The sequence below is a fragment of the Archocentrus centrarchus genome, unplaced genomic scaffold (assembly GCF_007364275.1).
Source record: "Archocentrus centrarchus isolate MPI-CPG fArcCen1 unplaced genomic scaffold, fArcCen1 scaffold_32_ctg1, whole genome shotgun sequence".
Taxonomy (NCBI): Eukaryota; Metazoa; Chordata; class Actinopteri; order Cichliformes; family Cichlidae; genus Archocentrus; species Archocentrus centrarchus.
The window spans coordinates 2,766,311-2,784,798 of NW_022060260.1; the positions used below are offsets into that span (position 1 = coordinate 2,766,311).

The following is an 18,488-nucleotide window of genomic DNA, read 5'->3' on the forward strand; positions in this document are numbered from 1 at the left end:
GGGTCTCTCTCACGGTCTGCTTGTGGGGGGACCGGGCGGGTAGCTGTACCAGCGTGGCTGGTCGCAGCCCCTCCGTAAGTGTCCGTCCCTCGGTTGTCACGAATCCCACGGCCTACAATCTACTGTTATTGTTAAAATAAAGGTGCTGCCATTTTGTACCTTTGTGGTTGTACTGTGTGAATCTATGTCGAAATCTTTCTATCATAGTCGTGCCTTTTGCCTTCATTCACACTGGAAGAGGACGGACTGAAGATTTAGCTGGTTTTGCCTCAAAAAATATATTATTTGTTAAAAAGTAGATAAATTACTATAATTTACATTTTTGAAAAAAAGGCACCTCACTAGTGTCTGTGAAACGAAATTACTAAACTTTACTGTAAGATCCAGATTTTTAAAAAGAAAAAGCTCATTTAAAAGAAAAGTTTCCAGGCAGATTTCATTTCATTAAAAAAATCAACAACAAAGAGATAAACTCGATGCTCTCATGTAACATTTTATTGTTTCCCGTGCACACAATTGCAGTGTTTCCATAACAACCATCAACATAACAGAGCACATCACATCATTAAAAATAGTATAAATTTGAAGGAAAATTTATATATAAAATGATAATATACTACTTAGAATACAATACTAATTTTATTTTAATTTAGGAGAGCATCTTGGACAAATGACCGCTGGTGTTTGGTGTAAAAACAACTGAAGCAACCCAGCTAAGTAAAAGTACCTTAAAGCTATTTCCACCCAGCCCCACCCTTCCACCCTGGGGGCCTCTTAAGCAGAGTCAGACTGAATGTATTATCATAAAGTAACCTTTGTTTTGGGCCTTTATTGGTGGGCATAGTGGAGAGGAAATACAGGAAACACACCCAGACAGATGAGGGGATTGGCATGCAGCAGACTGGGACTTGAACAGCTTGGAGCAATGGTGTGCATGTGGTCCCCTCCTTTAATATTTGGTTAACAGATTGCTCATGCAACCTTTTGTAGAAGGTGACTGAGCTGTCGCATTGTCGGCTGTTTTTCATCACAGTTGTGCGGTTTGTGTGGAGGACCTCTTGCAGGGTTGTTTTCAGCTAACTGAAAAGCAACCCTGACTTCTAAAAATGACATTTTTACACAGTATAACTGCATTCTACATTACATTTAGAGGGAACGTGTTTTCTCTCTGGCTGATATGTTTACAGCATAAAGGACTGACAGAATTCACATAAGCAGGCAGCTGAGGTTGATGAAGAGATAATATAAAAGCCTTTCATCCAGGAGATTAAGATTAAGGGAGTAGGTTTCTTTTAAGTCTTTTTTAAGTTTCATTTTCGCTTAATGCTGTCTGTTCCAGTCAAAATTTTGAGAAAAAAGTCGAAATACTATTTTGAGGGAAACACAACTGCCACGCTATGTCTGCTCTACTCTCTCCAAACTGTCTTGTGTAGATGAGTTAGTGAAACTTTACTTTAGAATCGGTTTTAGTAACAAGGAAATTATTTCTCTTTCAGCACATAAACATGATGTAATGATAAGCATGAGGATGTTTAAGAGATGGTGCAGGAAGCTGCAGCTGGTCAGAAGGAAAAATCACACAAACTGGCGCTGGACAGATGCGAGGATACTGATGCACTGAAAGCCCCGCTAAGGTGAGTTACCTTAGAAAAATTCAAGTAATGTAAAATGAAAAGTGAATTGAACTTAAAGGCTTAAGCATGTGTGATTTCAGTTGCATTAAGCAAGAAAAGACAATGACAAAATTAAATTAGTTAAAAAAAATTTTTATTTAAAAGATTTAACTTCCAACATGAAAGTTACATAATTACTGAATTTTCATTTTTAAAGAACAGTTCCCTTAAAGGTTGGATGCTTCGTGCTGTTCAAAATCTGACAACCTTGAATAATCAGCTCATGAGAGCATATTTCCCATAAAACATTAAAGTCTTGCAACATCTTCTTCCCAGCTGTTTAACAGCATTTGTGATGCTTTAACACGTAAAGTACTGTAGCAACAAAATCACATCAAAAACATACGACTGAATCCAGATGGAAATTTATCAGTGCAAATACTGAAATGCAAAAACTACAAACAGCCTCTGTGGATAGCTGGAGCAGCAGGATACCCAGGGGTGAAAGTAGTTATAAATTCTTGCTGGTACAATCACACACAACCACACACACACACACACTTATATATATATATATATATATATATATATATATATATATATATATATATATATATATATATATAAATAAATGAACTCTCCGGTCATAAGCAGTGTTTTTGAGCTGTGCTATTTTGTTGAAATTCAGCAGAATAACATGAAACACAATTAGTTAATCGCTCTTTGCTTTTAATTGGGATATTTTGTATCGCACACAGACATAAATCTGTTAACTAGCCGCACCAAAATCACCTGAAAAAACTACACGATGCCCTCTGGTTATTATTGGCTCTGGAAAACCCATGTCCTTTAATTTTTGTTCTTAATGTGGCCCTAAACCTCCATCGTAGTGGTGTCAGTTGTGAGGAGTCTAATCTAGCTTTATAATACTCTCCAGTCGGCTTGGAGAACGCATGTGCAGTGTGGCAGCAGTAAATTGGAGGGTACAGGGATACAGATGAAGATGAAATTTAATCCACTCTACCTCTTGAATGTAGATGTGGAAAGCACAACACTGGCCTAATAAAGAGGCTGTGGAGCTCCTGCTTTGATTAGAATGGATGCAGCGCTCTTTTGATTTTTTTTTCCTGTTGCATCAGACTTACAGTTACAGCTGAGCGCTTTTACAAACAGCTTCCGTTACATCAGTGTTTCTGTCAGAAGGCTGGTGTAGAGTTTGGATCAGGTAAAAGTAACATTGTCAGTATTTATGCTGCAATTCTCCAGCTCTCATTCTGACCTGTGATGGAGACGCAGACTCGTTGTAGGTCTAAATTCTGCAGCATGCCTTTGAGCATATAACCATCCAGTTTGACCTCACAGCTGTGGAGCTTTTTTTTTACCCTGAAGATTAAGGGGTTAAACTTTTTACAGAGAGCGTCTTAAACCCCCCCCCGCCATCACGGTGTATCTCCAATAGCAAATAAAAAGGTCCAAAACTTGTTCCTCTACAGTCTGTCTGTGTTTTACAGTGCATCAGAGGAGAGAGCTGAGGATGGGAGGGTGAGGGAGGAGGAAGAGGAGGATGAGGGGGAGGGAGGAGGAGGAGGACGGTCCTGCTGTCAAACACAGATGAAAATACAGCCTCAGGTTTCAGGAGGACACCGCCGTTAGGTAATCGTATTTAGTGGCTCCTCGGACGCAGAGGGTGGGGGCGCAGTGGACACCGAGCGACGAGCTGCGCACAAAGAATCATTTTCATTTAATTTTCCTCCAACTCCGGAGCCGCTGGAGAGGCGACGTGTGCGTGCAGCCCGGGGATGGTGCACGGATACACACCGAGCCCACAAACTTCAGAGTGGATTCATAAACTGGAGCAGGAGCAGCACCTCTGCCTCCCACCGGCGTGGAGCCTCGTAATTAGCGCAGTTATGCTCCGGTCTTAATTGATGAGAAGCCTCTTAATGAGAAAATGAACGGGACACAGTAAAGATCCGTGGCGGCTCATCTGCGCCCTGAAAGGTGAGTGAATAACAACTGGCCTATATGTAACTTTACCCCGCGGTTTAGTTATTAAGCCCCATTTCTGTCAAATTAAGTCTTGAATTTCAGTGTCAAAACTAGACTTCGCATTACAAATGTTCAGCTAGAAAGTGTCTCAGTTCATATTTTTAATAAAAATATGTGCTGATAGTTGGTTTTGGGTCAGGAAGGCTGAAGAAAACTGTTTTACTCTGGGCAGAAACTATAGACTGTACGTAAAAGATGGAGGTAGCTACATTCACCTCACCCACTGGTTTCTGGAATCCACATTTTAAAGTCTCAACATTTTGACTGCAGCCACGATGCAGCAACGGGCGAAGTGACCACATTTGGATGAGAGCGTAGAGGGCGGAGTTCTTAGCTAATGTTAGCTAGTTTGGTTCAGGCCTCACGCAGACGCAGATATTACTGCTAAGTAACAACTAAAATCACAGAATTTTACTCAGTAAAACTGAGACACCGACCAAACCGGTCATGGTGAATGATGTTACAGGCAGCATAACTTCCGCCACAGCTTCTCCAGACCCTTTCACATCTGTCACATGTGCTCAGGATGAACCTGCTCTCATATGTGAAAAGCACAGGGTGCCACTTGTCAACCTCCCAGTTCTGGTATTTTATGGCAAATGCCAAGTGGGCTCCACAGTGCTGGGCAGTGAGCACAAGGCCCACTAGAGGACGTCGGGCCCTCAGGAAGTGTGTTTCTGCATGGAATCCAGAGGGTTTTCCAGTAACTGCGTAAGCCTGCAAAGACCCGACGCAGAAGCACGATTCCGGCCTAAGAGAACACTTGCAGTAATCACTTTATGGCAATTACACTGTCTTTGTGATTGTTTGGAGCCGAAATCAAAATCAAAGCTCGATTAATTGCACAACCCTAGTCGGCACTCTGAATATGTGCATTAATGTTGGCGTAACCTCATGCATGCACAGAGCGCAATCTGCTTTTTAATAAATCTGAAAAATTATCGAGTGTAGAAATTGCTTCATTTAACATTGGCTCTACAACACAGGTGAAGGTACGAAGAGCTTGTGAAACAGGACACGTGGCTTTCAGTTTTTCAAATATCAAAACCCAGACTTATGTGTGGGTTAGTGTGACTAAAAACGAGGAACCCTGCTGTTTATAAATCCCACTAACTGACCTGTTAAACTCAGGTTTGTTTCCATGTGAGCAGATGCTATATTAATGTTGTTGACAGGCTGAGGTGAAACTACTCTGCTTGAGCCCGTAGAGCTGAAGGAGCTTCTTTGGTGATTCTCAGACATTTTGACCCCTCTGGGTCATTCAGACCTCGATGTCTCACCCTCGAGTCTCACACATCGAGGCGTGAGCTGGTGTGAAGCAACTATGAAGAGTGTCAGGGCTAAAACTGGAGCGCTAAGGTCTTTTCCCTTTTTAGTGAATTTTATGTTTTACTGAGTCATTACAGGGAATAATGCGGACTCATTGATTAGTCTTTAAATGATTTGTTGATTAATTACTGAACAGCAAAACATGCATCTATTAACAGAGCTGGATTTATTGTCAGCTTTGTTGCACCTGAAGCCCAGACAGCCACAGATTCATGTTTTTCAAACACCCTACACACATTTCAGTAGAAAAAAGTGCCTAGTTAAAGGAGCTTAATACAGGACATCGGTATCAGTGTCTGTAGAAAAAAAAAAAAAAAAGAAGGCAGTTTTTTTACAGCATATAAAAGGCTTTTCAGGGTTAGCAGAATTTATAGGCAGTGTCATGGGAGAAACGGTGTGGCAGGACTCTGAGGCAAACTGAACTTAAAAGGTGGCTTTATGGTAGATGATATGAAACATAACGCAGAGGAATGGCACTGTAACAAAACTCAAACTGAACGGAAACAGGACAAAACCACACCTCCACGAGGGAGGACGCAGCAGAGAACAGAGGGAAATGCAGACAATAAATACACAGGGAATGATGAGGGATAACAGGAAACACCTAACGAGGTACACGCAGACTTAACACAGGGGGCTGGCACACAGAGGAAACTAAACAGGGACCAAGGCACAGGGAAACAAAGAGAGACACAGACATGAGACAGAGACGCCGACTAGTCACAACACTGGGAATAAAAATCAATACGAAAACACAGGAGGTTAGGGTCATGACAAAACAGACACAAGAACACAGACGCAGGGGAGACAGGGACAAAGGGAACTAGAAACCCACAACTGATAACAAAACCAGAACTAAGATGAACAATGAAAACCATAGCTCATTTAAAAATGCCCATCACTGAAACCGTGGTCACGAGCTGTCCTGCTCGCAGTTCCAACTCTTCAGTATCGCCCTTGTAGTAGTTTAGTATCAGCTTCATATCGGACTCTATTATTAAAAGTCCAGTTTTGGTTTTGGTCCAAACTGTTGTTGTTGTGCTTTCTTCCTGAGAAAGTCAACCTCAAAACTAGCCAAGTACTTCGTTCCAGAGCTCTGAGTCAGACGGAGCAGGTGGGCGGGGTTTCTGTGCCTGAGACGACCATATTTGGAGATATCCCTTCTCTAACATCATCATACAGCTCCAAGAATGGAAAGAACGGTCTGAAACTGAGCCTTTAGAGCTGTTTGAAACCTGAGCTTTTGGGATTATTTATCCACACACTGATCTCATTATTTAAAACAATATTTAAGATATGACAGGAAATAAGGGGAAGCTGAAAAGCTCTATTTGAAATGCATCACTAAATTCATGGCAGAAGAATAACTGGTGCTATCATGCGCTGACACTAAGATGACATTGTAGTTGCATTCAGTGTTTTAGGAGGATGCACATCAGATTCAGTCATATACGTGGTTTTGTGTTTCACTGGGGATTGTTGTTCTCATGGCAGTGAGGGACTGCAGTGATCTGAGTTCTTTTTCCAGCCACATCAAAGTCGTTACAGACGATGAGGCTCACGCAAACATGTAAGTCCTCAACTTCTCTCTCCGTGTTTTTGGGTGTATTGCTGCTATGTCTCAATATGTTTGTTCATTTTTTTCCTGTGTTTGAACACATCAGAAACCGGCTTCCTGCTCGCACTCCGTTTATTGCTTTTTCTTTCTGTGAGGTTTGATGGTATCTGACAGGTTATGAAAGCAAGAGCCTGCACAGAAAACAGAAGTACTGATTCTCACGTCACATCAAACTTAACCTAAATTTCTGAATTTGGATTTCTAACATCAGAACATTTATGAAGCTCAGAAGGGTATAGCGGTTAATTGAATGTGTCAGACGCATTAAAAAAACATTTCATAATAATTTTATGTTGTGGGTTGTGAACATTAAAGAAGATATTTTGGGCTTCTCTGCAAAAAAAAGAAGATTGAGTTGAGTTACTTTTGACCTCTAGTTAATTGCAAATGTTAAAATTTGAACATAAGGGATGATTGACAATCATCAACATTTTCTAAAGTGTACAAAGAGTACTCTTTTTTTTTTTTTTTTTTTTTTACACAAAAGTTGGCAACGGTGCCGGCTGCCAATCACCAGATTACGCACAAATATACGGGCCAGCATAGATGAAAACACGGCAAGAACATGCAGAATTAATGTTCATACCTTCTGAATAAAATCCGTCATTGTTTTCTTCAGTTTACTGCATACGGTTTCCATATTTGGAACAATGCTTCCACTTCCTTGTTGAATTTATCTCCGGCGGCTTTGGCCACTTTCCACACCTGCTGCGCGGCACTCGCAGCTCGTTCATGTCTAATATTGTCAGTAGACTCATTTTGTGAATCAGTGATGAACTGTTTTAAATAATTCAATCAGGCCTTTGAACTGATCCGCCAGACCGAAGGCCATATCGCTGCAGACCATGGTGCAGTGGTGTGGATCTCTCGGGCATTGCCGGTGTTGTGCCAAGAAGTGATCGTCTGCCAAAAAGTGATTTCCGGTATTTGCCAGAAAATGATTGCCTCTTCTTCTAGTGGTTTTACTGGCGGTTGGCAAGCCAGCTTAGAGGTGATTTACCACCACCTGGTGGACCGACCGACATTTTCTAACTATTTGAAAAGCGTACGCTGGGTGTTAACCCCCTCCCCACTGTTGTATGCTTTGTACGCATTGGAAAATGTCGATAAATGTGAATCATCCCTAAAGAAGCTCAGTAAGTGAAACAAAAAGATTTGGATTTGAAGTGTGGATTGGATCAGCTGTGTTCCTAACATACACAGAGCAGCAGGGGATCAGGGACAGAGCTTTGCGGCACTCACTCCATGGTGGTTCCTCTTGGACCTGAGACAAAAAAGTTTATAATAATGGAAAATTAACAAGACTGAATCTGTCTTTTTGCCTCCCCACAGTTTCAGTGGAGCTTCCGAAAACCTCCGGTCAGTTGGACTTAATAAAATCTCATCCATCCCGTCACACATCCTGCTGCCAGCATGCCCATCATCAGCAATGCCAACCATGACTTCAGCACCTACTCCATCAGCAGTGACGACAGCAGCCTCGACCGCTTCTTCACCGAGATCCCGGAGACCGAGACCCTCAAGGGTGTTTACTTCCAGCGCGTCCAGCTGCTGCGTGACCCGAAGGCCTCGTATGTGGTCGACCACACCCTGCAGGTTCTCATCAATGTTGGCGGAAACCGCTACACCTTCCCCTGGAGCACCCTGGAGCAGTTTCCCCAGAGTCGACTGGGTCGCCTGCGCTTTTGTACCACCCCTGAGGAGATCGCACGACTCTGCGACGACTATGACGAGACCTGCCAGGAGTACTTTTTCGACCGAAACCCGACAGCCTTCAGGGTCATACTCAACTTCCTGGCGGCAGGCAAACTGCGTCTGCTTCGGGAGTTATGTGCTGTTTCCCTGCACGATGAGCTCGACTACTGGGGCGTGGACCCCGGCCATATGGAGCGCTGCTGCCGTCGCCGAATGATGGCCCGCGTGGAGGAGGTGGTGGAGCGGGAGCGTAAGGAGGAAGAGTGGAGGCAGAAGAGGATGATGCTGAAGAAAAGCAGCATACAGACAGAAAAGGGCTATCGCAGACTGATCATGATGCTGCGCGACATGGTGGAAAACCCTCACTCGGGGTTGGCTGGGAAGATGTTCGCCTGCCTCTCCATCCTCATGGTGATGGTCACCGTCATCAGCCTGTGCATCAGCACCATGCCGGACCTCAGAGATGAAGAGACAAAGGTAGAAAGCTTACAAAATTCACAAAACAGCCTGCTGAATCTGTGTGAAATGCATAAAGTGTTTAAATGTTATGCAGCAGAAAGAAATTTCTAGGATCTGTCTGCATCAGGCTCCACTGTGACTGAAATGTATGCAGCATCATTGTGCTTCATTTCTGCTGCTCCAGAACTTGTAGCACTAACTAGCGCTCTTATTTAGCACTTAGCATAGTAGCAGTCCCTTTAGCAAAAAACCTAACGGTGTAACAACTCATAATGAGCTGGAAAAAGGTTTGAAACAATGTTTCACATTTCCATAAAAACTGGATTTGGTGATTAACTGTATGTTTTGGTTTGTCATAATAGATAAAGACTTCAATCCAGCCCTGAGCACAGACTGTAAACACATGGAAGCACCTTAAACCTTCATTCTTTCTAATGGTGAGCAGGGGGCGACTCCTCTGGTTTCAAAAAGACACCTTTTTGTATTAAAGGTTTGGCGACAACAGTCCTCGACCCTCTTGATCAGTGACATTAGTAAACATTTTCCTCATGTGGACTTTGGCTGGGCCCGTCTTTTATATAGTCAACGGCACAGCGATGCTGGCTTCAACTCTGAGATAGCAGTTGGCACAGTAGCCACTGTGTTGCACTCACTGCTAAACTGTGGATGTGCCAATTTTGAAAAGGATGTTTCTGAAGTAACCAAATAAAAATATTTAAATAATATAAGAATCTAATCACGCAGATGCTAATATGACCCCTTTGATAACCCGGCTGACCAACAGATACATTTTAAAGAGAACCGTTCATGGAAACCCACAGAAAAGATGCATGGATGTAGTGAAGGCGTGGTGTGACAGAGGAGGATGCTGGGATAGGGTGAGATGGAGACAGATGATTCGCTGTGGTGACCCCTGTTTCCCTTATTCAGAAGTTTGTATGAGTGAATGTTATGATGTGTGATTGCCCCTCTACACGGGGCAGGCTGTGGTGCTCTGATGACCTATTTCTAACACGTGTTTAAAGTCGTCAACAGTCTTGGTACCTAAATCTATCGAGTAAACCTGAAGTGGTCCCAGCAGAGGCTCATGGTCAACATTCATGTGTTTGTTTGCTCACACGGACTTAGTCCCATTCTTGTACAGTAAACACTCCTATATGATGATTAAGATGCTTTTCATAGGTCGTTTCGGATGTTAGGGACAATTACTGATGACTGCTTTGTTGGAGGAAATATCGAATGTAGCTAAGCCCGATGAAGATGGGCCCCGGTGCTGCTGGTTAAAATGGGAGCATGAATGTTGTGCTTCTTTCCTGTTGCAGCAGGTTTGGTTGAGCTGCATTTAAGAGTTTTTGGGAACATGTTTCACCAGCTTGTCGCTGTAAAACTCTTAATTACTTTCTAATTCACAGTTTTGTGTGTAGTGGAGATGAAAATACAAATTTCCGCTGCAGTTTTCCAGCTCCCACGCTGATGTAGGTCTCTGATGCCCAGGGTCGTTTTCTCCAGCCTCTCAGCTGTGGAGGTGTTACTGACGGATGTGTTTTTAGGTAGAAATTTCAGGGGTTAATTAAATGAATCATAACTTCAGAGAGAAGATTGTGTGTTGATTGAGAAACATTTACACTGCACTAATCAATATTTGTTCCTATTGGCAATGGATCAGATAGCTGTAAGATTAAAGACTCTGCAGGTAAACTCAGAGTGCTGCTGTTTTCTTTTTTTCTCTGTGATATTTACAGACGGAAGCTGTTTTTAGAGAAAAAGAAGAAAGACAGAACTGATAAACACACTGTACGATACCTGCCCAGCACCCAGCAACAGACAGTGAGTGAGAGTGGATATGGAAATGTGACTACAGATGAATGTGCGATGTGTAGGCTGGATGTGTAAAAAGGCAGCTCTTTGCTAACACATTAATCATATCAGCTCAGCACAGTAATATAACAGTTTATTTACATGTGCATTGGAATTTATTAAAAATCCAGCCCCATTAATAACATGTCTGAAGTCACATTTACATTCTTCTCTTTGTGTAGTTGATGGTTAACATTTGTCTGCCATTTCCAACATTACATAAGTCTGAATTAAATGCATGATTTATTTATAACTTTGAATCAGGATCCTTTAGTGAAAACAAAAATGTATGTCATGCAAGTACAGAGTGAGACTCTCAAACATAATCAAACCTGCAGTTAGTTTCCCTCTCATGTTCCTTTATTTATATATATATGTGTGTGTAAAAAATATCATATTATTTATCACATATTAGCTGTCAGGAGCTCACATGTTTCTCACATATTTATTTATTTTACCATGAAAAAGCATAAACAGCTACATGTGCCCACCCTCCACCTACTGGCTACAGATACATAAGACATCACCCTTTTAGTGGGGAACGATCCTGAGTTTTTAATTTTTCTGTGAAAAAGAACATTGTCACATTTTTTTCTCCTCTTGGATTTGTGTGATGTCATAGAGGGCTGACATTCCTAATATGGTTATCTGAGGCACACAGTTCTGCTTTGATCACAGACCTGCTGTCATGATAGTCATCCTGTGATTTTTTTCATGGTAAAATTAATAAATAAATACTGTGTGTGATGTATGCATGAAAAAACAATGATGTCAAATTTATTTAACTGTACGAATTCTGTGCTGGTTTATTTGCTTAAATTCAAACATGTGTGTGGAGGTGGAAGGAGAGTAACTATAACTGTACAAAAACATGCAAAGAGAAGAGATGCACAATTATGTAATGTTTGTATTGGCACAATATTAATATTAAAAATCAGAGTTATGGAGCGCCAGGGTGACTCAGTGGATGAGCAGGCAACCATGTAGTGCGGGTGGCCCAGGTACGACCTGTGACCCTTTCCTGCATCTCTCTCTCCCCATCTAATAAAGGCCAAAAACAATATTAAATAAATCTAATATAGGCAATATATGGCTAGCATGGCATCACTAGTTCAAAAAAAAGGAAGAGCTAAAACAGTTTGTTTCACTTCTATGCTGCCGATGCTCAGTTATATCTTCCCCTCAATCCCAACACGTCCAGGCTGGATAACATCCTCATATGCTTTGAGGACATTAAGAACCGGATGGAACAGAACTTCCTTCAGCTGAATGAGGATAAAACAGATAAAACAGATAAAACTTGTTGGCTCCAGTTCCATCAGAGGGTTTTCTGATTAGCTTGGGGATCTGTCCACTTATGTATCAGGCTTCAAGTTGGACAAACAAATTGACTCAGTGGTTAAAAACAACGCTCCAAATCAAAAAATGATTTTTTCTTTCTGTGGGAGATCGCAAAATTGTCATTTGTGCTGTCATTTCCTCTCACTTGGACTACTGCAGTTCACTTTATGCTGTCTCAGTCTCTCCTCTCTGTCCCTTCTCCAGCTCAGTGCTGCTGTAGGGCCCTCACAGGCACCCAAAAAATAAATCGTATTACCCCCAATTTACTTTCTCTCCACTGGTTTTCAGTGAGGTTTAGAATCAATTTCAGGATCCTCCTGTTTGTGTACAAAGACCTTCAGGTTTTGGCTCCTTCCCGCATCTCTGACCTCCTACATCCTCACTCAGCCTCCAGGTCTCTCTGGTCAGCTGATTGAATGCTTCTAACTGATTTAAACTCAGGGGAGAGAGTGCATGTTTGTCCCCAAACTGTGGAACAGCGTTCAAATCTGCTCCCTGCATTGAGTCTTTTAAAACTTAGAGCTCATTTTTACTCACTGGCATTTGATTCCGTCTGATTGGCTCACTGCCTCCTGTTACTTTTTCGGCCTTGACTGTTTTGCACCTGCTAACATGTATTTCACTATTTTTTGATCTAGTTTTATTTATTCCCAGTTTTTCCCCCAGCCTACCTTCTTGCGTAACACTTTGGTCGATGTGAGTTGTTTTTAAATTGTGCTTTATAAATAAATTTGAGTTTGAGTTCAGACAGATGATGAACTGAAGGGCTGCACAAAAGCTCAGTATAAGATAAATAGGAATTATTTGAACTGTAAATCACACAGAGCTGCTCCAGAGAGTCCAGGAATAAACATCATCAGGAGAATAGATCCTCTTTAATAATAAATAGCTTCATAAGAACTTTAATTTCCCTGATGGAACCCTCCCAAAGGGATTAATAAAGTTTAAACTAAAAACAGTTATTAGATCAAAAAATATACAAATGTGATCAGTATAACTTTACTGATGGAAACAGCGATGACAGTACAAAGACAAAAATAATGGGGCCCAGCCCTGTGTGATGTTCCCTTTCTGCCGGCAGTCTGAGTTAAGAGAAGGAGACAGGAAGCAGAGCTGACTGTTGTTGTCAGTGTAAAGAGTCTGATTTTGACATTTCTGAGCCAGAGACGTCGGATCGATTCCTCCTGATCGTATTTGCAGTCCGTCGCGCTAATCGAGCCGACAGAAAATCAAAGTGTGGATATGTGCAGTAACAGAAGCTGAACATTTGGCTGATATGCGTGGTGGTGGTGCTACTGCAGATACTGTTAAGCTAACATCAGCTTAACCTACAACAAAAGTATGTTTTTAATTGTTAATCACCAGGGCTTTTGTTTCTTTACTAAAAAAAAAAAAAAAACTAAAGCACTGGCAGGTTTGCTGTTCCTGTCACCACAGATCTGATTTTTGTTCTGCGAATTTTCAAAAATCTCTAATTCCTAACTGCACCTTTCACAATAAAAGCCCAAGATACATCAGTATATCTGTATAGGTAATTACCACAGCCTAAGCTGCTAAGAAGCAACTCAATTAGATCAATAAAAAAGCATCAAGCAGTATGTTGAAACTGTTCAGAGTGGTTTCTGGGATTTAAATAAAAAGATTTCTGTTCATTTCCAGCCCCGTAATTTAATTCTTGGACTCCACTAGAGCAGCTCTGCATGATTTAAAGTTCAAAATGTCCCTTATTTATCTTATACTGGCCTTGGTGCAGCTCCTCAGTCATCCACAAACCATTATAGCTTCTTCCACTTTAAGGCCAACCTTAAAGACTACTTTCTTCTGATTGGATGCTTGCTGTGACATCATATAGATCCAGGAGTAGAAAAAAACATGATAAACTGAGTGTTTAGAGCAGTCTGCAGCCTGAGCTCACACAGATTATTTCTACATACACTGACCTCATTATGAGAAACTCTGGCCATGTTTAATATGAACATCCACCACTGGAATGGGAGATATGATGGCGTAAAATAGGGAAACGCAGAATAGGTCCACTTTAATGAAACAGGCAAAATAATTTTCAATATACAGCTTTCATCATGTTGCAGGTAGAAGGTTCGCATGAAGTTCACTGTCCTTGTATAATAACTTGCCTTTGCATGTTGGAGAGGCCACTTCAATGTCTTTTTTCCTTGGCTTTGAACCCCAGTGAGACCGAGGATTAAATTGTATGTTTTTAAACTCAATAGCTCCTTTTTCAGTTTGTTTTTGTTTTGCTGTACAGGGCTTTGTGTCAGCTGTGCTTGTAGAAATAAAGATGGTACGATCTTTTCCTAAATATTACGTCCCTCACAAATAATTCACCTATTTCCAGGAGTAGTATTTTACCGGGGAACACAGAGCTCTAGATTAAAAATATGAATTTTAATGCTTGAAGGAAGCACCCTGACAGCGTTATGTGCAGTTAGAAAAGCCTGTGTTGTACCAGGCTGTAATTTTCACTTATCTTTTTGTCACACTCGTATTTGTGGACACCATTCTTCATTCAGTCATCTTGTTTTCTCATTTTTTTTTCTCATTATTCTTTCGGCTTTTAAAATAACACTGGAATGGAAATGGATTTTTTTCACCCAAATGACCCATACTTCATATTACAACTTTTTTTTTTTCCAACATTCAGCTCCAGAGAAATCAATGTAAGTGCTCTGCAGCTTTTAAATGTTTTCCAATTTCTTACTTTGCACAGACAGATGTGGGATTGAAGTGATAGTAAGGAAAACTGAGCAGGTGTTTGCACTCAGCAGTACAAGAGTTTGTGACCCTTGCAGGTTTTCTCAGGCAATCTGAGCATCATGTGTAAAATTGGTGGAGCGGCACTTTATATTTGCTCCTTGTTTCTTTGTCCCTGTCTGCAGGGTGAGTGCTCCCAGAAGTGTCACAACATGTTTGTGGTGGAGTCCATCTGTGTGGCCTGGTTCACCTTAGAGTTTGTGCTGCGATTTATCAACGCCCAAAGCAAGCTGGCCTTCGCCCGTGGCCCGCTCAACATCATCGATGCCATTGCTATCCTACCGTACTATGTGTCCCTGGTGGTCGATATCAGAGATGAGTCGCATGAGGATGTCATCATGGGTGCTGGCAGAGGCTACCTGGACAAACTAAGCCTGATCCTTCGCCTGCTACGAGCCCTGCGAATCCTCTACGTGATGCGGCTGGCACGCCACTCTCTGGGCCTCCAGACGCTGGGACTGACCATGCAGCGCAGCATGAGGGAGTTCGGCCTGCTGCTGCTGTTCGTCTGCGTGGCCGTGACCCTCTTCTCACCCCTGGTCCATCTAGCGGAGAGTGAATTAGCGCCATATGCCGCCACGCATCCCCACCACAGCTTCAGCAGCATCCCGGCCTCTTATTGGTGGGCCATCATCTCCATGACCACAGTGGGCTACGGTGACATGGTCCCGCGCAGCATCCCCGGACAGATCGTGGCACTGACCAGCATCCTGAGCGGCATCCTCATCATGGCGTTCCCAGCCACCTCAATCTTCCACACCTTCTCCCGCTCTTATCAGGAGCTCAAGCAGGAGTATAAGCGGGTGTGGAAGGAGGAGCGAGATGAGGAAATAGCCGCTGAGTCGGAAAAGAGTTGGTCCAAGGTTGATTCTTCATTAGATGAAATCAAATCCATCTCAAAGAATGGTAATGACAGGATGATGAAGACTCAGCCTTCTGCACTTCCCTCTGCAGCGTTCTGATGCAGCTGCATGTAAGCAGTCAGACACTTTTTTTCATTAACTTAAAACGGTGGAACTTTCTCCTTCCTGTATATTTAAACTCCAAAGCACTTATATGATAAACAATATAATATTCCATGTTCTTGATTCATGTTTCCGTCAAAGTCTGTTTGCTGTTTATCACGTTATAGTATTAATGTCTTAACCTACACCAGGTCATTAAGGACCCATCTAGGGTTTGGGTTTATTTATGTTTGGGCTGCACAATTAATCAAAATTTAATCTTGATCATGATTTTTGGCTTCCCAGATTTTAAATAACCTGATCGAGCAATATTGAAAATGCATGTTCCACACAACTCAACATGCTGCACAACTCAACCTCTGACCACAAGCCTGCATGAGCCAATCACAGCTGTTCCCTGGAGCTTGAACTTTCTTGGAGGAGCAGCAAAGGTTTGCTGGAGAGTACCACAGAGCAACTATTTTATTCAACCACATGTGGAAGAGAGCCAGAGATTAATAATAACTAATGATTAAATGCAGAGTGGGGTATAAACAGAGTAAAAGAGGTCAATGAAAAGAAACAGTGCATCATAGGAACCCCCCAGCACCCTAGGCCTGAGGATTCAGGGTCACCTGATCCAGCTCTAACTATAAGGAAAGTTTTAAGACCACAGACTGCAGTATAATTAACACATGAAGGCCAAGAAAAACAACACAAAAGCTGCAAACGTGAATCGTCCAACATCAGCTCAGATGTCCGTAAAATCGAGCCTGTGCAGCGCATCAGTGTATCCATCCAGCTCACAGAGACACAATGAAATCATCAATCACATTCCATATGGCCAAAGATAAGTGTCCACTAAACACAGTGAGTAATGAAAGCTTCAGGAAAACAAAGCGGCACAACCAGCGCTGTGTGCAAAACGTCGCAGCTGTCGAGTGTTTTGCTTCGAATTATCCACATCGATCGAGCAGGTACAGTGAACGGAGGGAGAGCTTCAGAGTTTGCTTCTCGGGGATGTGCTTGGGCCAAATAAATGAACACTTTATTTGTCTGCAAAGATTACTTTACAGGAACGTAGCACAATGTAAACGTGAAAGATATGTGATAGGTTTTGGTACAGTTTTTAAAATTAATGTCTTTTGATGCAAAGATTAGTATAAATGTGAAGATGTGAAAGCACTGTTCTGTTAACATGACAGTGCAATAAAAACATTTTTGTCACTAAAGTCAATGAATGATCATGACCAATAATCGTGCAGCCCTGTCGACTTCCATCCAGTTTTATGGAATTCTTGCCTGTTTATGCATCCAAATCTCAACGCTTTTAAGTGAAAACTACGAGAGAAATATATAATAATAATATGAGACTTCGGTTAAAATGTAATATCTTCTAGTTTTTGAAAATGTGTCTATTTACCATACAACTGAAAGTAAATGCATCTCCAACCCTACACACGTCACTGCTGGCCTGGTGGATGTTAAGAGGTTAAAGTTCTGCTCCGCCTCATTTCCTGCCGTGTGCGTCCTCTTCTGTTGGTGGATGTTCATATTAAACATGTCTGAAGTTTTTAATAATGAGGTCAGTGTATGTACAAGTAATCCCTGTGCTCCAAAACCTCAGGCTGCAGACTGCTCTATGCACTCAGCTGATCGCAGTTTATTCTACTCTTGGCTCTGTATGATGTCAGAGTGGATCTCCTTATATGGTCATCTCAGGCAGCTCTGGTTGTGAGCGCTGAACCACCTGGTGTTCAAATCTTTTTGTCTGCAAGCCAATCAGAAGATTGGTTTAAAGGGGAAGGAGCTGAACCGGCACGTTCAGAGCTCCTGGAGAGTCTGAGAACAAAAGCGTGGAGCTGGAAATGAGCAGCGTAGTTTTCTGAGCTTTGTCTTAAGAAACTGGACACTAAAATCTTAATGTTCTTCCTTATCTCTGTGGCTGGTAGGAGACACTGTGTCTATAGTAATACACTATTTTTGTACTCACCAACACACATAAAATTGCACCAATCCAATTACAGTATCGTTGTCTGGAGAACATCAGTGTAATGGAAGATCACATTTCTCCCTTTTAGTTCTTCCAGTTTTAGTCAGATAACTGAAAGGTTTGACAACAACTTCCCGTTTTTGAACTTCATTCACACGCCGTGCTGACCCGGCTCTGAATTCCTGGATGTTGGAGTGTCCCCAAATGCACCATCAGCACTCAGAACCAATCAGCAGAAAAACTGGTGATGAAAACGTCGCTGTGATGGATTACACAGAGAGCGTCACGTCTCAGAGTAGATTTTTTCAGAGGAGTCGGTGGCTGCCTGGAGGGAAGAAAGTCATCTAAAAACCAATCAGTGGAGGTGTTGAAGCATTTTTGAGAACCACCAACTCAGTCCTTTAATGTGCAGATAAATGTCATCCTTCAACTGCTCTCGTCTGTGGCATTTTTAAAATAAAATAACAATTGTATTCATTTTCAACGATGAATGGTTTGGTATTTTTTCTTCACGTGTAGCTGCTGAGCATGCTCTTCTAGTTTTAATGACTACGTGGCAGAAAAATGTGACTTAAAAAGAGGTCTTCAGAGAAAGAAGCAGAGGGTTTGATTATAACAATCAGTGACTGAATCAAAACACTAGTTAGTAATCAGGAAAATGCAGCACTGCCACACGTCTTTTCTGGTCTCTGCACGTTGAAAGTGACAATCAGCTGCAATGAGTTACACACTGTAATAAAGACTTCCTGTGGTGGTTTATTGTAAACAAACTAAAATAATATTTAAATTCAGCATTACCCAACAAAAGCCGCCCTCGG

General features: G+C 41.9%; 1 protein-coding gene across 1 annotated transcript; it reads left to right on the forward strand.

Annotated features, from left to right (window-relative positions):
- The first annotated feature begins 3,408 nt into the window (after positions 1-3,408).
- LOC115776457 (potassium voltage-gated channel subfamily G member 4-like) lies at positions 3,409-18,138 on the forward strand. The gene is made up of 3 exons (XM_030724170.1): positions 3,409-3,614; positions 7,942-8,781; positions 14,859-18,138. Exons 2-3 carry the CDS (start codon positions 8,023-8,025, stop codon positions 15,693-15,695), a joined length of 1,596 nt encoding a protein of 531 aa, XP_030580030.1. The 5' UTR covers positions 3,409-3,614; positions 7,942-8,022; the 3' UTR covers positions 15,696-18,138.
- Positions 18,139-18,488: the final 350 nt, after the last annotated feature.

Excerpts from the sequence above, each read along its gene's own strand:
- LOC115776457 (XM_030724170.1), top strand. The coding sequence starts at position 8,023 with ATGCCCATCATCAGCAATGCCAACCATGACTTCAGCACCTACTCCATC. Across the intron at positions 8,782-14,858 it reads TCAGAGATGAAGAGACAAAG|GGTGAGTGCTCCCAGAAGTG; the intron begins GTAGAAAGCTTA and ends CCCTGTCTGCAG.